This window comes from Mustela nigripes, chromosome 16 (assembly GCF_022355385.1).
Source record: "Mustela nigripes isolate SB6536 chromosome 16, MUSNIG.SB6536, whole genome shotgun sequence".
NCBI classification, from domain to species: Eukaryota; Metazoa; Chordata; class Mammalia; order Carnivora; family Mustelidae; genus Mustela; species Mustela nigripes.
The window spans coordinates 3332729-3353143 of NC_081572.1; the positions used below are offsets into that span (position 1 = coordinate 3332729).

Genomic DNA, 20415 nt, shown 5'->3' on the forward strand with positions numbered 1-20415 from the left:
GGCAGAGGCTTTAACCCACTGAGCCACCCAGGCGCCCCAAATTTCATTCTTTTTAAAGATCAACAAATATTTACTGAGCACCTACGTCGGCTATGCGCTTAGGATAAGTTAGTGAACCAGACAGACAAAGGTTTCTGTCCTCCTGGAGCTAACCTCTGACTGCGGGAGGAGGGTGGGGAGAGAGAGAGAGAGAGAGAGAGAGAGGAGGGGAGGGAGGGAGAGGGGGCGGGGGGGGGGGGGGGGGGGGTGTACCTTTGTGTGGAAGCAGCGGGAGGCGAGGCCGGGGAGCTGGTGGCGAGTGGGTCGGGTAGACGGGGCTTCAGCAGAGCTGGAGGACGGGGCACAGGCTGGAGTTTCGGATGTTGGCAGGAGAAGGGGTAAAGGGGGGGGGTGTGGGGAGGAGGGCGGAGGGCGGGGCCCGGGGAGCGCCCAGGGCCGCGGAGGGGACTCGCATTTCCGTTCTTAGTTCTGGCCAGAACTGGCAAGTTTGGGAGCAGAGGGGAGCCCTGATGTGGTCTGTGTCTGTCCAGGTCCCCTCCGGGTGCTGGGGCGGGGGCTGGGCAGGCGTCGGCGCGGGAAGAAGTTAGGAGGCTTTTGCCATAACCCACGAGACGGACCCTGAGAAGGTGGCGGCCGGGACCAGCGTGGCGGCGACCAGGGTGTGAGCGGCGACCGGGCGTTGTTCACAGAGCCCGTGAGACTGTGGGACTCCGGCTGGGCTGGAAACAGAGTCGTTGAGGAGGACAGGACCAGCCCCAGCCTTTCTGGGCTGGACTGCTGGGGGGACAGAACGGCCACCAGCCAGAGGAGACAAGCAGAGCCGGCTCGTCCCGGAGACGGGGCCACGGCGGGCTGAGCCGTCCGCTGGACATCCGAAGGGAGGCACTGGGTGGGCAGGTGGATACCGGAGCCTGAGGGCGGGAGCGAGGTCTGGGCTGGGGGAGGTCACAGAGCTGGGAACAGACACAGACGGACGACACCCTGGGACCCGCGGGCGTGCACATCTCTGGAGCGTCCGGCGAGCCCGGCGGGGGTGACCGGGAGAGTCTGGTGTCCTGAATGCCAGCAGGAGAGCACGCGCCTGGGACGGGGAGCGACCGGGCAGCGACCTTCCCTTGTGTTGCTGAGTGCCGTAACCCTGGGCGACGCCCTGACCTCTTCCGTGACCTTCCTTGGCCTGACAGCTGGTGGCAGTCCTGAGAGAGGTCAAGTACTTGGGCTTCCAGCAGCAGAAGGAGATCCCCAGCAGCGCCGAGAGTCTGTTCTCGCAGCGTGAGACCTTCCGGAAGTTTGTGGGCAACTTGGAGCTCATCGTCGGCTGGTATAATGAGGTGAGTCGAGGCCGTTTCGTTTCGTTTTATTTGCCCAGTTCGGGGTTTTGTCTAGAACAAACGCGGGCGTAGGATCCCCCAAGGGCACCAGACAAAGTAAGCACGTTTTCTGTGTCCAGGACGAGGTTCGAGCCCCCCGGGGGCAGCGGTGTTGGTGACCGCCGCTTCCGCCAGGCTTCGGCTCCTGTTCTGGCACCGCGACTGCTCCGAGGGGCTTTACTGTCCAAGCTGTATCTGCTCTGGGTCACATCAGAGTCGTCCCATTACGTCCAGTAACGTGTGGGGGGCGGGCATCTCCCGGGATCGGCCGGGGTGACGGGTTTGCCGGCGGCACGCCGCGGGGAGGTGGTGTGGGAACGCTAGATCGGCCTCCCGGCGCCAAGGTCTTTAACTGAATCACAACCGAAAATTCTCTGCCTCCTCCTTCCCCTCTACCTTCTCCCCCGACCCTTCTAAGGGCCTTGTGATTGCACTGTCCACCCCCCCACCGCCGTAACCCCTGGGTAACCCAGGACGACCTCCCAGCGCCAAGGTCTTTAACTGAATCACATCTGAAAATTCTCTTTTGCACGACTGCAGATCCCAGGGATTAGGATGGGGACGTCTCTCAGGAGCCAATGGACCCCCCGCAGACCCACCGCAATCCGGGAAGGGACCCGCAGGATTCCCTCTCCTTGGATCCCTGGGAACCTGGAGGAGGTGCCAGCCTCCTTCACATGGGCGTCCTGGGGGGCAGGACGTGACTCAGTTTCTGCTTGTGCTCCGTGTCTCCGTCTGTCCCAGAGATGCTTCTGCTCATGGGTTCCTGGCGCGACGGCCCCTTTCCCGGAGCGGCAGGGCCGCGCGTCTGTTGCCTTTCTGGCCTGTCTTGCAGGGCCCCCGTCGACACACCCGGGTCCGTCCCGCACGTGGAGGGGGAGCTCCTCCCTCTGCGGTCCTGGAAGGTTCCACCGGAGCTCGCATTTCCCGAGCCCAGCAGGCCCCGTACCTTCCCCTACGACAGCAAGAAACCGCAGCAGTGACTCTGGGAGTCCAAGGGCGTTTCTGGGATCTGGGACTTGCTTACCAAACGTGTGTGGGTCGGCGGCCAGAGAATGCCGTGCGTTTGACCGAGCCGGGAGGCTAGTGCCCGCCTCACGTGCCGACCAAGAGCAGATGTCACCAGGGGATCATGAACAAGGCTGGGGAGGCCAAGGGAGCCCCCTCCCCTCGGCAGAAGCGACCTCCTTGAAGAACACGCTGGGACAGCTGAAGGCCAAGTGAAGCGGGCCAGGTAAGGCCGTCACACCGACTCATCACGGGTCGTCACCGCCTGCACCCACACGACCGGCCCAGAACCAGCCACGGTGCGTGCCGCACTCCAGCCCACGAATCAGGGCCTGGCAGTGACCCCGCAAGAATGTGTCCAATAGAAAGTAAAAGAAGCTCGATTTCATTCATTTCTTGAGATAAAATGTTAACGGTCTCACATGTTTGCACCGCCAACGACAAAACACCAGTGTCTGTCGTACGTGCGCTTCCCTGCCGTGGCTTTCCCCGGAAGCAGCTGTCTCCAGACTCAGAGACGGTCACCCACACCGGCCCCGGAGTCCCTCCCAGCCGCGGTGGCACCAGAAGTGTCCGTGGGCCCTTTTCAGAGCAGAAGAAAAAAGCCCAACCAAGTTTATTTTGAATTTAAAACATTGGATCTTGGGATGCCTGTCTGGCTCCGTTGGAGGAGCCAGCAACTCTGGATCTCGGGGCCGTGAGTTCAAGCCCCACGTTGGGTGCAGACGCGACTTGAATGAATACATATTTTTTAGGTAAAAAAATTTAAGAAGTTTGATCTCGTACCGTCTGTATTTCCAAACAAGGCCCAGCCACACCCATCTCTGTCCAACCCGGGAAGCACGCTCCTCAGCTACGAATGGGAACGTTGGACTAAGTGGGGAGGCAGGAAGTCAGGCCCAGGGCTGGGTGCCTGCGGCGACGCTTGCTGCTGATGCCCGTGCCCCTCTCTGGAGCCCTTCTCCCCAGGACCTCGCATCCTTCCCGTGGTTTCTGTTGCCAAGAGACCCCACCGGCCTGCGGACGGCTCGCCTCTGTTGAGTGTCCGAGCTGGGGTGTGTTGGGGGGCGCGCATAGTGCCTCGAGAGACTGCGGGAGTGTGGGGTGTGTCCAGGTGATGCTTCGGGGACAGTGCCCTCACGCTGTGCATTTATAGCACAGGCTGCTAGAAAAATGCCCAGGACGTACCGAGCTGTGCGTGGTTCCTCTCCCCGTGACCTTGGTTTACGACAGCAATTACAACAGCTCGGGGACGTTCAGCTACGTCTCTGGGCTGTTGCTGGGGGCACCGGTGATAAACGAACAGGCTTCCCCAGTCCCCGAGCATCCGCGGGAGTCGTGGGCAGGACGCGGCGCCCCGGCTGGGCTGGTCCTGGGTGCTGAGCCCGGGCCGCACCCGCCATCTCTGCCTCATCTTCCTGGACGTGGCGCCTTGTCCCAGCTGGTTCCGTCCCTCAGAAGGGGCTCCCCTGGCCGTCCCAGGACGTAGTTCCCAAACCTACCAAAGAGGCGCGTCGTGAAAAGGGCTCGTGTGGGGCGTAGACTCCAAGCGAGGGCACCCGTCCAGGGGAGGAGGCCACAGCCCGGGGTGGTTACTCGGCATCTGACCTCGGACGACCGGACCCAATACTTCCCGTCCACTCGCTTTGTGAGTTCCAGACGCCTCTCTCGCCACCGTCCAGTGTCGACTCACGGCGGGTTCTAAGCTTTATTTCTCTGCCCTCTCGACCTCTGAAAACACTTGAGGGAGAAGGTCGGGCACCATAGGAACGTACCAGATGTGCGGAAAGTGTTGTCCCGAAGGGCAGGCGGTCAGCCCCTGAGTCGAGTTTTAATTCCATGTGTGTCCCTCGTGTTATAAAGTAGGAGTGTCCTTGAAAAGTCAGATAAAATAAAAAATGTTGCTAGATAGAAGGATATTCCACAACTCACATGGTGCTTGTGATTGAAAGGAGTAATTTAGGGGCGCCTGGGGGGCTCAGTTAGGCACCTGCCTTTGGCTCAGGTCATGATCTAGTCCTGGGATCTAGTCCTGCATCGGGCTCCCCGCTGAGCGGGGAGCCTGCTTCTCCCTCTCCCCCTGCCCCTTCCCCTGCTCATGCTGTCTCCCAAAGGAATAAATAAAATCTTAAAAAAAAAAAAGGAATAATTTATAAAACCTGGATACACCCTCCTTCTCTTTGTTTTTCCTGGTTTGTGAACTGATGCTTTTCTTCAGGCATTACATTAATTTCTTGGAGCAGGTAGAGCGCAGCAAGAACGTGTCTTGTCTTTCCATCCACTTGGATCCACAGCTAGCGTGGCTTCCCTGCCGATCCTGGGTCTCCTTCATGTAACCAGATTTCACGTTTGGGATTTCTTTTCTTTTTTTAAGATTTTTATTTATGTATTTGACAGAGAGAGAGAGATCACAAGCAGGCAGAGAGGCAGGCAGAGAGAGAGGAGGAAGCAGGCTCCCCTGCCGAGCAAAGAGCCCGATGCGGGACTCGATCCCAGGACCCTGAGATCATGACCTGAGCCGAAGGCAGAGGCTTAACCCACTGAGCCACCCAGGCCCCCTCACGTTTGGGATTTCTGACCAAGGAGAGGTTCTGAGCCCAGGCATGCTCCAGCTTCCCGTGTCTGTTTTTCTGAGTTTCTTTTGATGATTCTGAACCAAGTGAAAACAGGTTTGGATCACACCCCGCCCCCCACCGTCCCATGGTCCCCTTCCGTTTCTACCCCACATGATGATGGGGAATTAAGAGTGAAGTGTACGTCTACATGCGCAGTAATAAAAATAGTTTGACACGTTGAGATCTCCCAGAATTTGATTTATACCTAATTCCCAATGAAATGACTGGAATTGGTTTGGTTGCTACTGTGTCATAAGAACCTTCCTGTGAGACCATTTGAAAATCTGGTTGGATTTGGATCGGAGGCCCTGAAACCCCAGTCTTCGTGTTTCAGATAAAGACCACGGTGATGGACGTGGAGTTTCCACTCATCGAGTCGGAGCTGGAAGCCATTGACGTCAAGCTGTCGCGTGCCGAAACCACGCTCTTCTGGAATAGCGAAGGTACCAAGGCCACGTTCGTCTCACCCTGGGTGAGCGTGGGCGGGGTGGGGGCGGTGTCCAAGCTGCTCGGCGTCTGTCCTAGGACACCGGTGAGGGGCGGCGTGGTCCTCTTTGCCTCCAACAGGGTTATGTTTAAGGCCAAAAGATGGGTCCTCCTGCTTGTCCTGTCCCAAAGAGACCATTTGCTGTCTCAGGCAAAGACCTCCTGGGGACCTCCAAGGGTCACGAAGTTTCCACAGTGGGCTTGTGGGGCCTTGGGCTTCATGGTGGGTTCCCCCGCAGGGGCAGCAGTTGGGCCGAGGGTAGGCATCAGGGAGGGAGAAAGAAGTGTGCCCGTGGGACAGAAGACTGCCTCCCTGAGCTCCCCCGCCGCCTCGGGTGGGCATCTCCCCCCGCCCCCCGGCTCTCCCGGCACCTGCGACTAGCCTGGTGCCACCTTCTCAGCCCTCTTTGGCTGTATCCTGCCTCCACCGTGTCAGTGAGAGAGCGGAGGGTCCACCTGCCTGAAACCAGGGTCGGCCCGGACGTCCTGTGCAAAGAAGCCTGTGTACTTTTTTTGTCACTGCTGCCCGGGGACACGCTTCTTTCCAGCCACCGTGGCCCAAGACGCCGCCGTGACGAGTCTCGTGTCTCCAGCGCTCTGCTGGGGGCTGGAGGGGCAGGGGCGCAAGGTCCCCGGGGGGACTAACGACCCACCTATTGGGGGATGGGGAAGTTCTGCTCCCAGAGAGAAGCCGTGGCATTCCGGGAACTCTGGAGGCGCAGCGGACGTCTTTCCAACAACCGTCTCAGAACGATGCGCCGCCAGCCGGCCCCAGAGAAGCTCTCTTTTTACTGAACTGCTCGTTTTGTAAGATACCTTTACGTTTATCTTTCAGGCGTGTTAGAATATATTCAAGAGATGCGAGAGATCCTCCATAACTTGCAGAACAGGATACAGAAAGCAAAGCAGAACATAGAAGGGATTTCTCAGGCCATGAAGGTGATTAAGCGGCAAGGCACGGAGCCGGGCTGCGTTGGAGGCCCAGGAGAGGGTCCTGGGGAAAAGGGGCCATGCAGAGATGCTCACAGAAAGTGCCAAAGGCAGTAGGAACTTGCTGTTGGAGGCTCTGGGCCACACGATGATGTCAAGGTGGCCCCAAGGCTGGGAAATCCAGGGCCTGCAGAATTCAGCTCTGATCTGTTCCGCTGAGCTCCGCAAGGGTGTCAGCGGGGTTCCCTCCACGCCAGGCCAGCCCCAGGGACAAGGGGCAGGAAGGTGCTGGGAGACTCAGCCCCACTCAGTGAAGCTCTGAAGTGACTTTCACTGTAGCCCAATCCAGAAAACGGGGGGCGGGGGGGTCCTTCACCAGCCTCCCCACGGTCTCCCCTCGAGGCCCCGATCTGCAGGGGCATCTACGCGCACAGCCCAAGGGAAGCCTGGGCCACCCCCCGTTCATGGACGACGTCTACTGTGCAACGGCGTCTCCCCTTTACAACAGTCGTGTTTAAGCTGTGTTTCTCCATCGAGGTGTCCAAGTTAAATAATGCCTGCGCCCCACCAGCTACCGCCCACTGCGGGCCCCCAGGGGACGTCCGGTCACGCGACGTCTCCACCTCCCTCTCCGGCCCGCCAGCCTCTGAGCCGGGAGATCTTCACGGGTCGGACTCGGGCAGTCACTGGGTTCGGACCTTCCTGCGTTTCATTGCCCTCTGTGGGTCAGTGTTGAAAATTTAAAAACAAACAAACAAAAGATCTAATTATCGGGTAATCGAGTAAAAGCGAAATCCTAATTACAGATGACAAGTGTCCTTGCGGCAGAACTCCCAACTGGAGGAGGCCAGAGGCCCCCACTCCCCCCCCTTCCCTGCCCCCACAGCAGGCCAGGTGCCCCCACAAAAGGGGCGAGTCCCCCCTGGGCCTGCTCTTGGGAGCTGTGGACGCGCTGCCCAGCTCTGACCATCCACCCCTCGCCCCCGACGCCGGCCCCAGGTTGGCTCCTCTGGGCCTGCTTGGGTGAAGCCTCCCAGGGGTCTCCTGGCCGCCCCACGGCCCTGCTGGTTTTGAGGCCAACAAGGTTCTCTGCTCCACGGTCCCTCCGGGGTCCCCAGGCGTCTCCGAGGGACAAGAACACTGGCACCAAGGAGCGTGTGGGGAAACCACGAGAGCACAGGCGTTGTCCCCCGATGCTTTCCTCACGCCCACCTTTTCCGTGCAGGACTGGTCGGCCAGCCCGCTGTTTGAGAGGAAGGACAACAAGAAGGAGGCCCTGCTGGACTTGGACGGAAGGGTGCTCAACCTCAACAAACGCTACGCGACGATCAAGGAGGCCGGCCTAAAGATCCAAGCCATGGTCGCGGTAAGGACTCGCCCAGAAGGGGCCTCAAGAGGCCGCCCACGTCTAGGAGAGGAGGGAGAGCCAGAAACGCCCTAAAAATGACGTTAGGGTCACGGACGTCCCCTGTCTCTAATCTGGGAGTCTCACTTTCAAGCAGCAACTGCCCTAAATGGACGCCCGTTAGCCAGCTTCGTCGTGCGATGAGCCCGCGCTCCTCTGCGCTAAGGGGCCAGCACCCCCCCGCCACCCTGCACAAAATCGGTATAGACAAGTGACATCTTTGCACAAGGTCAACACATCTCGTTTCCCTGAGCTGCACGGGGTGAGGGCGGGCGCGGGCAGGGAGCAGAGCAGGTAAATGCATGAGGAACGTGAAACGCGCGTGTGCGGTGCAGACCAGGACGGTGCGGTGTAGACCAGGACAGTGCGATGGCCCCGTGCCCGGTGCTGCCAAGAGCATAGGTCGTCCCTTTCCTGAAACAGCCTCAACAGCCGTGGGCGTCTGTCCCTGCTGGCACGAGCCGAGGGAGCCAGACGCTCGCCGGGCGCCCCGGAAGCCGTGTGCCTGGGTGTCTGTCCGCGGGGGCCGCGCGTCTTCCTCACTCGGCAGCCGTTGTCGTCCGGCTCGGGCGTTAGCTCATCTGCGAGGCCGTGTGCCAGGCGGGGCTCTGGTCGGCCTGAGAAGGAGAAAGTTCTCCCTTGAGCTGCAGATATTTCCAGGGCAGTTTTCTGGGGGCTTCCCCGTGCCCGGGTGCAAGTCATGGATAAGGATGTCGATGATGACCGTCACCCCAGAGAGCCCCCGGGTCCCGCTGGGGAGAGGGTCTGTCGCTGTTCGCAGGGTCCAGCCTTTGCTGGGCAGGTGACGGCCCCGGCGGAGTGACTGCGGTTTCCCTCCGCCTCTGGCACGGTGCCAGCCGGTCCCGTCAAAGGGAAACGTTAAACTACAAACATCAGACTTGGAAGAATTAACCAATTAATCCTGTTAACACTCTCGGGGGTGCCGGAAAGAGGGCCCGGGCGAGATAAGTTGGGCTGGGGTAAGGGACAGGCTCGCAGCCCGGCGGCCCGGCGAGAGGACAGGAGAGGAGGCGGGGTGGCCGGGCACGGGAGCCTAGAGAAGCAGAGGCCGGCAAGCCGCTGAGACGGGGCTTCGTTGTCATATTGGCCAGAGCTTCCTCTGCACGTGATCATCATTTGAGCCATTTCTTTCCACCTTCCTCTGAAGTCACTTAAGCCTGTGTCTGCCTGAGGGGACAGACTGGGCCGTGTTCATCTTTGAATATGCCTGGCACATTCGAGAAGCAAAAAAAGCAGCCGCGTGTCAGAAGCAGGTGGGCAGGGCCAAGAGCAGCCCAGAGAGTCGCCGAGCAGGTTGCTTAAAGCGAGAGCGGGCGAACCCGTGCTCCGGCAGCCAACCGTGTGGTCCTGTTTGCAGGAAAATGCCGAACTCTTCAGAGCGGAGACGGCGGGCCAGTCCTGGAAGGACTACATCAACCATGTGGACACCATGGTCCTGGACGAGTTTGAGAATTTCATCCGCAAATCTCTGAATTACTTCATAGACAACATGGCCGTGGATGTGAGTCATAAACACAAGACATGCATGGATTTGTTGCTATAAATAAGTCGTTACACATGGAAGGTCTATCTTGGGTTCTGGGGTTGGCTGCTTCCTGACGAATGACCAGGCTCGTTACAAACAGACAGACGTTAGAGCCTGCAGAGGGTAGACTACGTGCTCTGGCTTTAAAACTGAATGTCCCATACCCAGGACCCTCTCTAGTCCCCAGCGCTCAGGCCCTCTGGTCACCTTCCACCGGCCACAGCATCGATCGGCTACAGAATACCCAAATGGTCCTGCCTGGTCGCCAGGTGAGGGGAAGCAGCCGCCACTGTCCCCGACTCAAGTGGGCTGGGCTGGGCTGGGGGTCCGCCCCGGTCATCGACATCAGCTACTAACCTGCCCAACCCTCCGCGGGGCCCGCAGGGTCCGTGGGGTCCGAGGAGGTGCAAAACAGGTCAGCACAAAGGTGGTGCTGCCAATTTCATCCTGGCGTCCTCCAGCATTTTCCCCGGGGTTGAGCCCTCTCCCTCTCATGTATTTTTCAGTACAGTAATTCCCAAACGATTTTGAATTCTGCCAGCAAGAGAAGATCAAGGTCCCCGCACCAGGCATAGGCACAGGAAGGGTGGTGGTGGGACAGCGCGACGCCCTTGTGCTGACCGCGGAGGCTGGGCGAGTCACGCTGGAGCCCAGCACGTGTGTCTCGCAGGCCAGGTGTCACCGGACACAGACCCGAAATTCTGTTGGTGAAAGTCACCGTCACTACCAGCCACAAGGCTCACCCAGCAACCCCCAATGGTGCAAAGTGTCCACAAGTCACAGTCAAAACCACAAGGACAGAAGGTCCTTCTCCCAAAATCCCAGGGAGTCCCCCTATTTGCAAGAGGGCAGGCAGCAGGAACAGACCCCCAGGGGGAGGCTGTAGAGCCTGGTCATCCGAGTTCATGACAACTAGACTTTTTGTACCAGTTAGCAGTTCCCTTGGTCAGAGAGAAGACCACTGGGTTCTCGAGTCAACCGCCCATGGGGCCGCCATGGGACTGTGTGCGGAAAATTAGCAGCCGTGGAGTGGGTCTCATGGCCTCCTGTGGACCTTGACCTGTACTCCTAGAATCCCTGGTGTGTTGGGCTAACCCCCCTGAGGTCGCCTGACCAGCGAGGCTGGCCCCTCCGCCTCACAGCCTCGTGAGGGGCCTCCGGGAACACACCGGGCTGTGGTGCCCACCGGCTTTACGGATAGCATCCTCCTGGGTTTTGTCCTTTCTGGAGCACTGCGCGAGCCGGCCTGCCCCCGTCCAGATCCAGAGTCTTTTAGGAGCTCGACCAATGGGTGGCGACCCAATTTTGCCATGGAAATAAAAAATAAAAGAGAGACACTAAAAAGATCACAATGAAACGTGAGGAAAATGACTAATAATAATGAATGCCTTCCTTCATGAAGTGAGGTGTCTGTCTTCCAAACCCTGGGGCGCAGACGGGCGCCAAGCTGGGACCTGTGCTCCTCCCTGGCACACCGCCTCACGGAGGTCGACAGGTGCCCAGCGTCCCGCAGGAAACAGCGGGAGACGACGCCGTCCTGCTTTGGTCGCTGAGCTCTGCGGCGCTGTGACTGACGCGTTCTCAGTTTCTGGGATGGTCTAGCGTGCGACCTGGCCGTACCCCGTCGTGCTTCACGCTCCCAGGGTTCTCCGTGGTGGCTTCGCTCAGCCCGAGATCCACGTGGTTGTGATCCGCTGTCGTCCACTCCGCGGCTCGCGGGGGTTCCTGTCCTGTCACATGATAGAAACGCCGGTGCCTCCTAGTACTTCGTCCACGGAGACCCGAAACCAAGCCGTCGACCGGTTATTTTATCTTTCACGGCAGAATTCTTTTACTGTCAATTAGTTATGCAGCGAGGACACTCACACCAGATCTCCCCAGAACCATGGACGTGAGCCTTGTGTCTTCCGGAGCACGGCAAGGCCCGTCCTGCACAGCCGTGACCCCACCGGTGCCTGGACGGGAGCCGGCCACCTCTCCCTCGCCTCCTACGTTATGACTTACTTTGTCCTCACGATAACCCCAAGAGATGGGGACAGTTGGTGTCTCTGCTCTATAAAACAATCACCCTCATTTTATGTATGTGGGGAAACCAGGAGGTCAAGTGTGTTGTCCAAGGCCGTGGGGCTGGGAAGTCTCGGATGCAAGCTTGGCACCCCGAGGCCATGGGCTCTCCCCGGCACTTCTGCGGGTGCGCTGACCCCCTCCAGCCTGTGCTGGGCCCCGTGGCCATATGTGTGTTTTCCTCTGGTTCCCTCGAGGGGCCCCAGGAAAGCGTGCTCTCCCAGGTGACCCCAGCCTGCCTCGGTCGGCCCTGGGATGCCTTGAGACAACATTAGGGCCTTGGGAGTGGCTCCACTGAGCTCAAGGCCTTTACCCTGGGCGGGCCTGTTGCAGGAGAGCATGGCGCCCCTGTTCGAGGTCCGCATGGAGCTGGATGAGGTCGGGCTGGTCTTTCATCCGTCCCTGGAGATGGGCACAGACAACAGCCTCCTGATGCTGATCGAGAGCCTGGTCAACGACATCTACAACACGGCCAAGCTCATCCCCAGGCTGGCCAAGGGCCAGATGAGCTACAAGGTCAGTCTAGGCCCACAAGTCCCGGGCAGTGGCCTCCCCCGTCCCACTGCCTGCCTCACCCTGGGGTGTGCTGTCACTCACAGTTCGAACACCCATGGCTGTGAGTGCGGGAAGCAGCCCAGAGGTGTCTCTCGGGTCCCCAGGGGGACAAGCTGCTTCCCTCCCCACTCTGAAAACCCCGATGTCCTTCCTGGAGTGGCTTCTCCTCGGTCGGCCGGTTTGCACCCCCGTTGCTCGCGGGGTGTGCCCCCCCCCCCCCGTGTCCTGGTGTCTCGCTCGCTTCTGCAAGTCCAGCGCCGTGGGCCCCTCCGCACGCAGGCGTCTTGACGACCGTGTGCGTCTGGGTTCCGGCAACGCATTAAACCCCTTTAAGGAAAACAGGTCATACTGTCTGGACTCCGAAGCCACAGGAAATTTTGCTTCCCCGAGGGGAGGTCTGCGGGGGTGTGTGCGTCGGGGCAGTGTTTGTGTGAGAGTCAGACGAAAACTGGAAAAGCCCACGTGCGGCCAAACGGGGGAGCTGCTTCAACAGACGCCGCCGGTCCGTCCGGACAAAGGCCCCTGCGTGAGCCACCGGCACCTGCGGGGCTGGGAAGGTGCCGGCGGCCGGTCACTGCTCAGTGAGTTGCGGGGCAGCGTTTAGGATCGGATTGCACTCGTTGAGAGAAACAATGTGTCTTCCTCTGGATACGCTCCAAACTGTTAGGGTGCTCCGTTCTGGAAACAGCGTGAAAGTCAGGAGAGAGAAGGGGGCAGGCCCGGGGGTGCAAAGAGGCTTTCATTTCGAATACGTCCGCGCTGCTTGAGGTTTTTGATAACAAGAGGCGTGAATTACTTGCAGTGAACATTTCCAAGACGCTCTGCAGCGTCGGGGAAGAAGGTACCTTGCGCGCGCGTGTGTGTGTGTGAGTGCTTGTGTGTGGGCGCGTGGGCGCGGTGAGGCGGGGGTCCAGAGGCAACGGCTCGCAGAGCAAGGTCGGCGGCCCGGAGCCGCGGAGGCACCTCGAGTCTGAAAGGGCAGGAGGGGTCTCCAGGCCGACGGCGTCAGGCAAAGCGGAGGTGCCTGGGCCAAGCGCTCCAGGGTCCAGAATAGAGTCTGTCACCAGAGGTCAGCTCAGGTGTGGACGTGGGACCCAGTGTGCTCCGGAGTCTGGCGGGGGACGCACGTGTGGAGCTCCCGCTCCCCGCTGTGGGGCTCTGGGGAGACTCACCTGCTGATGAAGACTCACGAGGAGGAGGACAGCGCAAGGCAGGGGTCCTGCCGATGGTGCAGCCGCCCAGTCTGCGTTCCCCGCGCGCGGGCCCCACTTGTGCCCCTGGAATCTTAATTTGCAGAGGTGGCAGAGTGGCCGTGGGGAGAGGTCAGCGCCATGGAGAGAAAAGTTAATGCTGTTCAGGGTTCCCACAGAAACGAGAGGCCTGGCCAGCGGTGCAGGGCTGTGCGGTCACAGCCCGTGCCGAGGTGGGAGTGAGGGGCAGGCCCGGGCCAGAGCCTTTCCAGAGGTTTCTGCAGGAAAAAGCAAGGCAGCTGGGGGAAACTGCTGAGCCAGTTGGCGTGAGTTGGTGGCTCTGGGCTCTGGGGGTCACCAGCAGTGGGCGGGTACCTGACCCTGGGCTGCGCAGGGTAGGTGAGTGTTGGACAAAGCAGGTGGGGGGTGTGGCTCTGGACTCGGGGCTGGTCGGTTTGCGTACGAAGGGTATGCTCCCTTCCGAGTCTTCGTCTCTCGGCATTGGCTAGTCCCCAGAAGGGCAGCGTCTCCCAGCCAGCGAGGGTTTTTGAGATGTCAAGGCATCTTGAGATACAGAAAATAAAAACCACAATTAATCCACACCGCCCCACCTCGAGAGTCTGCTGCTCCACGAGTCAATGAGTTGTCTCGTTGCTTAAGCCAACTTGGGTTAGGTTTTCTGTTGTTCGAAACTCAAAAGATTCTGTCCCTAACAGGCCCCCCAGTTCCCCGCTCTAGCCGTCCATATGCGACTTCCTTCAGCTCCTCAGACATCTGCTTCCTCCCAGCACGGGGCCTTTGCAGGTGCTTGGCTGCAGCTCTTGCTCTTGGCCTAGCCACCCACCGGTTCTCTAAACAACGGTCACTTCCTCGGGGAACATTCCCTGACGTCCTGCCGCTGCACATTAAAGCAAGGCTCAAAGTCTGTAATTCTCCGAGCGGTGTCTGACCCCACGCGGGGACCACGCCCCCAGGTGCCCAGCGCCCCCCCCCCCCCGTGTGGCACACACAGCAGGTGCCACGTTACTCTTGCATGAATGAATCGGGGCGTGCGAGCCGTCCTGGGGTCTGCCGGACAAGAGTACCTTTCCCTAGTCTCTCAGGAGGTCATGGCCCATTGGCAAAGGGCTCTGTTTTCCATCTCGGGAGGTTAGCATCACCTCCACCGGCAGAAAGACGCCCTGCCGGGCCGAGAGATCCCATCAAAGCTGTGACCTCCGGCCAAACGCACACCGGGCTGCTGCCCTCCTGCTCCCTTGCAGGCAGACCTGGAAGACATGACGGACCTCATCGAGATGAGGGAGGAGATGTCCAACCTGGTCATCGGCGCCATGAAGGAGGCCGAGGAGTACCAGGACTCGTTCGAGAGGTACGCCTACCTCTGGACGGACGACCCCCAGGAGTTCATGAAGAACTTCCTGATCTACGGGCGCGCAGTCACCCCAGACGACTTGGACACCCAGGCCGAGGAGACCCTCTCCAAGACGCCACCCAGCCTCACCCAGTTCCAGCAGCAGGTGTGCGCCCGCGGCCTCACCCCTGCGATTCCCGCCCCCTCCCCAGGGGGCAGCGCCGCTCCCTGCGCTTGGGTCAAACCTTGGGTGAAAGGTTTTTATTTTTTTAAGACTTATTTTAAAGATGTTATCTATTTATTTGAGAGAGAGAGAGGGAGGGAAAGAAAGAGAGGGCCTGAGCATAGGGGAGAGGGAGAAGCAGGCTTCCCGCTGAGCAGGGAGCCCGACGTGGGGCTCGATCCCAGGACCCCGGGATCATGACCTGAGCCGAAGGCAGACGCTTCACTGATGGAGCCCCCCAGGCGCCCCAGGTGAACGGTTTTTAAATGTGGGTTTTATGATTATTCTGGTTTGGTGTCTCCCAACGGAGCAGGTGACTGACGTGGAAAAGTCTGTGACTCTCAGGTTCCAGAAGGAGGGGCACACCCCGCCCTGCAGGGCCACGGAGGAAGCACCAGGGTCCGTCTGAGGCAGAGGGACAGAGGGGAAGGTGGATCCGCAGCCTGTGTTGCAGTTTTCACTGAGAAGAATGGGCTTGGGATGGGCGTGTGGGAGTCCTGCCGGTGGACTCACGGCTGTACCCCGGAGCGGGGTGTCGTCTGGGCCCTGGCCCTGGGGTGATTAGGACAGGGGACTATTGGCCCCGCGTGTGAAGACGGCGGTGGGGTGTGGGCTCTGGGTTGTTCGTATACGCAAGATGGGCTCCCTGGGGAGTGGTCAGCTCGCGGGCCGTCAGCCCTGGGAGGGGGCAGTGCCCTCAGGGTCTTTCCCTCCCAGGAAAGACAGAACAGAACCACAGTGACTACGCACACCTCCCCTCTTCCCCAGGCACGGGGTCGGGGGGGAGACGCCCGTGAGCAGTAGGGACGCACCCACGGGGGAGATGGGCGGGTGGGGGTCGGCTGGGGGCCCGAGAGCGCAGAGCGGCGTGGCGAGGGCTGTGGTTCCATGACCACATTCACCCCCGAGCTCCCGGCTTGTTCTTAAGAAACCCGGCCGGCCTCGCCTCGCCCTGCTGGCTGCGGGGGACCCGGGGGGGAGGCTGGGAGAAGAAGTGACCGGCGGGAAGGGCCGCCCGCCTCCCTGGGTGACCCGTGGCCGCGTTCCCCAGATCGACTCCTACGAGAAGCTGTACGAGGAGGTGTCCAAGCGTGAGAACACCAGGGTGTTCAGCGGGTGGCTGCAGTGCGACTGCCGCCCCTTCAAGCAGGCCCTGCTGAACGCCATCAGGCGTTGGGGCTTCATGTTCAAGCAGCACCTGACCAGCCACGTCATCAGCAGGTGGGCGCCTGTCCTGCCGCGTCCCCACCTTGACCGCGCCCGGGGAGAGCCGGACAGACGCCTTCGTGGTGCTGGGGGCAGAGGGGGCGCTCCTGCCGGGCAGGCGTGGGGGGAAGGCCAGCATCGAGGCTGGCAGCCCGCCCCCCCACCGCCACTGTCGGCCGTCTGGGGTGGGCCCGGTGGGCAGGCGCCGCCCAGTGGTGTGTGGGCGCCCTGGGCTTCATGGGGCCGGACTCACTGAGCGCCTCGGTGTCGTGTGGCCAGGGGACCGGTGACTGCGCCGTCACAGGTAGCGGTCGGGGCCCTGGGGGTCCAGGAGGCCATGCAGGCGGGCTGAGCTCCGTCTGCGAGGCCGGTTGGAGCGGAGCCGGGGGTGCCGAGGTGGAGGTGGAGAGCGGGAGACCTGAGGTAGACAGGAGCTCCCCCTCACTCAGCAGGGCCCCGCTGCATGACCGGGAGGCCCCCGCTGCCGACCCCCCCCACCCCCCGATAGGCCTCACCAGCTGCCCCGTGGAGGGTGGCGCCCCTCACGGAGACCTCTCGTTGCACAGCCTGGCTGACCTGGAAACCTTCATGAAAGTCGTCAGGGCGGGCTTGACCAAGAGCCTCAAGGAGGGGGACTACGACGGTCTCGTGGAGGTGATGGGTCACCTGATGAAGGTCAAGGAGAGGCAGGCGGCCACCGACAACATGTTTGAGCCCCTGAAGCAAACCATTGAGCTGCTCAAGTCCTACGGGGAGGAGATCCCGGAGGAGACGCACGTGAAGCTGCAGGTGGACGGGCCGGGGCCGCGCCGCGCGGGGCTGGGGGTGGGGGGCGAGGGGCCGGGGTGGAACCGGCGCAGGGAAGGTGGGGGGAGCAGCCCCGTGCTGGGGCCTTGCAACTGGAGCGTAGGCTGTTGTGACTGGGGACACGGCCCCTCACGTGGGGCCAGCAGGATGGCCCCCCTCCTCTGGGTTCAGGAATTTGGAATGTGGAGGCGGGAGAGGGCTCCGCGCAGAGGAAGGGACGGTCAGCTGGTCTCCGGGGCGGGGCCGGGGGTCCCTCCGTTGATTGTTGAAGTAGAAATGACTTCCTCTCCCACCCCTGCCCCCAAGGACGGGTCAACCCTGGATGCAGGGGACGGGGACAGACAGCGGGGTCCGCGGAGGCCCTGCGGAGGTTAGGGACACGGCCGTGAGGCCGAGGGCGGGCCGGCTGTGGCGGGAGCTCCCTGACCCGGAAGGCCCGTGTGGCGCGGGGCCGGCCCAGGCACGGTGGGAGGGGGAGGAGGGCTCCAGGCTGCCCGGGGCTGCACTTTGCAGCTAATTTGGAAATGGTCAGAGCAGCTTTGTGTGTCCACCGGGCTGGGGCATGAAGGACGAGGGGGAGGGTCCTGAAGCCACTGCCCAGCCATCCCCTGGAGGGTCCCCCATCAGCTTTCTCCGCTCCCTGTCCTGCTCGGGATCCGTGCCGAAACCCCGTGGCAGAGGGGACGGCAGAAGTGCAGGGCAGGAATGCGGGAGCCGGGGGGGCACTGCCTGGGTTCCTGCGACGGGGCCAGGGCCGCCCCTGCCACCCTGTCCACAGTCCAGCGGGGCCAGATATGCAGCGCGTGCGGCCAGGCCTGGGGGTGACTGGTGTGAAACAGGCTTTGAGCCCTACCGCCGCCCACGGAACGTTAGCTCCTCGCACAGGCCAGGGAAACCCGTCTCTTTTCCTTGTGGGCGAAGAATTTGTGGGCTGGGATTCTCTTCAAAATATTTTGTGATCCGAAGTCCAATGTTTGTGCAAGTGTGGGGGACTTTGAAAGTGCCAAAACCCCTCAGATGGATAAAGCTGTTCTGGCAAAGTTCTCGAAGCAGGGGACAGGCTGGCCGTTGCACCTGCCGAAGGTGCAGCCTTGGGGTCGCCAGCGGAGGGAGGCACACGGGACTCTCTGAGCCTCATCGGCAAGTCCCCCGGGGGTGCAGGCGATCTCACGATGGAGGGCGTTTAGGAGAGCAGGAAAGGAAGGGGCCCGGGCCCTCGTGTGCGCAGGAGCTGCCAGAGCAGTGGACAAACACGAAGAAGCTGGCCGTCCAGGTGAAGCAGAACGTGGCGCCCCTGCAGGCCAACGAGGTCAACATCCTGAGGCGAAAGTGCCAGCAGTTCGAGGTAGAGACGCCCGGGGCCGGGACGCCCTCTGCGAGGCGGGGCTGCCTCCTGGGACAGTCACCCGGGGACGGTCACATGGGCGTTTCTCCGGCAGCGCAAGCAGCAGGAGTTCCGAGAGAAGTTCCGGCGAGAAGCCCCGTTCAGCTTCACCGACCCTGACCCCTACAAGTCCCTGAATAAGGTTCGTGGGTCAAGGGCCCGGGCGCCCTCCCAGCCTCTCTCCTGGAGCGCCCATGCCCCGCCGCGGGGGGCCTGGCCTCGGGGCCATGTGCACACAGGTGTCCGTGCACAGCCGGCGTCCGGCCCGTGCGGCCTCCACGATGGGGCTGCTGCTCGGAGCCGCAGGAACATCCCCGAGCCCCGCAGTGCGGCCCCGCCGCCCAGCCCCCCCCCGTACCTCCTTCGTCCCTGGCTCCTCCTCACCTAGCAGCTCCCTGCCGCCCGGCCTGGAACCCACCACTTGTGGCTGCGGTCTTCCCCCCGCCCTCCCTCCGGGCCACCCTGTGCCACCCACGGCCGAGCCTCGACACATCCCCTTCTGCTCCCGATGTTAAGTCCACAACCAGCGTCCAATGGGCAAGAGGCACAGTGCTGGGCCTGACAGTCCTCTGGGCAGGGGGCGCAGACTGGGGCGGGGAGCAGTGAGCCCAAAGACCCCAGGATGCCCTGGAGGGTCCCCTGCACGTGCCCTCCCCCAGCCTCCGCTCTTCTCACACAGCTTCGAGGCCGCCGTTCAGAGATCTCCCCATGCGTCAGGGTCACGTGCTCACATCCCGATCCACGAGCCCGGCAGGGGGGCACACGGTCCCTCCCGGAGCCCCCAGGGCCCGGGCTGGGGTCCACAGAGATCTAGTGTGACCTTGTTTAGGAATGGGGCCCGTGTGTGCGAAAGGCCTCTTGGAGCCACCGCACACACGGGGAGCCTTCCTTCACACCCGTACGCGCGTGCACTCACACGCACATTTGCACACTCGACCCCCAACCCTCACTCCCCTGGTTTGGCGTGACCCTTGGGTCCCTCATCTGATCTAGCTGCCCTCGTTTTCCAAGCCGCCAAGCATCGCCTCCCTCATGTTCACTAGGGTTAAAACACGGCGTGAGAGCAGATTCGCGCCTTAAAGTCACTTCTCCCGCCGGAGCTCCCCGTGCTGGGGCCCCCGGCCAGGCGGCCGGAAGCAGGGGGCATTGGAAGGCGGGAGGGGGTGGGCGCCGCTCTCGCCGGCCAGGTGCACCGCTCCCCCCACCCCGACCCCCGGTTGGTACGCGGGGTCCGAACACAGTACACGGCCCGCGACCGGCAAGGGTGCAGAAAAGATCCCCCCGGGATGCGGCGGAGGGCAAGAGGGAGTCCCGGTGCCGAGCGTGAGCAGCGCCGCTTACCCCTCCCGCGCCCGCCCCCAGCAACAAAAGAGCATCGCGTCCATGGAGAGCACCATGGAGGCCCTGTGCAAGTCGGGGAGCCTGTTCGAGGTCCCTGTCCCAGACTACAAGCAGCTCAAAGCTTGTCACAAGGAGGTCCGCCTGCTGAAGGAGCTCTGGGACATGATCGTCATGGTGAGGCTGATGGCAGGTCCCCGCATGGGGGAGGGCAGCGCTGCGGGGACCCAGGGCGGGGGTGGGCGGCGAGGGGAGGCACTAGGATGTGGGGCGGCCCTGACGGCGCCCGCTCTGGGAAAGGAGAGTAGCGCAGGAGCACCTGTGGGCTTCCCGGCCTCTCCCTCCCGCTCCCCCGTTTCCAGAAAGATGTTAGCTCTTCCCTCTTGCTCTCTCCACCAAACTGCAAGTCTCCGTCAAATCCTCCTCTCCCCCGAGAGAAGCCCTTCTGACTTTCTGCAGAACCGGACCTTCTCCGTGAGCGGCTCCGGGGAGCACCGCCCTCCCGGCCTCGCCCGGGGCTCCCCCGCTGCACAGGAGCGCACCGCGTCCCTCCGCTTTCTTAGTTCCCAGCACGTCGCAGTCGCAGCACACGTGCTGACCCCGTCTCCATTCGGAGCCCGCGGAGCCTCCACAGCCCTTCCAGGGGGGCCCCTCTCCGAGTCACAGGCTTGCTTACAGCCACCCCTCCAGGGAGAGGACAGACCAGAGCCTCTAGATGGTCACTTTCTCATAATGAGCTGAACCCGAGTCTCGTGTGCAGGAGGGACATTCTGGAACAGAGTCGGTAAAGCCGAGGCGGGCGGGGTTGGGGCCTGCCCGTCCCCGGGGAAAGCAGCAGTCCGCACGGACTGGAGAAGAACGCCCACGTCCCCCAGGGGCTAGCAGGAAGCATTTACAGCCAGAACAGGCAAAGGAAAACCCTCCAAGACAGGCCGCC

The 20415-nt window shown here is 61.8% G+C and overlaps 1 protein-coding gene across 1 annotated transcript in view; it reads left to right on the plus strand.

The window, feature by feature from the left end:
* DNAH17 (dynein axonemal heavy chain 17) overlaps positions 1 to 20415 on the plus strand; it is a 91566-nt gene that overhangs the window by 11763 nt on the left and 59388 nt on the right. The window contains exons 13-24 of the mRNA XM_059379091.1: positions 1185 to 1331; positions 5328 to 5436; positions 6315 to 6418; positions 7635 to 7775; positions 9193 to 9336; positions 11758 to 11940; positions 14432 to 14686; positions 15795 to 15964; positions 16516 to 16738; positions 17985 to 18101; positions 18196 to 18282; positions 19503 to 19655. Coding sequence (XP_059235074.1) covers positions 1185 to 1331; positions 5328 to 5436; positions 6315 to 6418; positions 7635 to 7775; positions 9193 to 9336; positions 11758 to 11940; positions 14432 to 14686; positions 15795 to 15964; positions 16516 to 16738; positions 17985 to 18101; positions 18196 to 18282; positions 19503 to 19655 — 1833 coding nt within the window. The remainder of the gene's footprint in view (positions 1 to 1184; positions 1332 to 5327; positions 5437 to 6314; positions 6419 to 7634; positions 7776 to 9192; positions 9337 to 11757; positions 11941 to 14431; positions 14687 to 15794; positions 15965 to 16515; positions 16739 to 17984; positions 18102 to 18195; positions 18283 to 19502; positions 19656 to 20415) is intronic.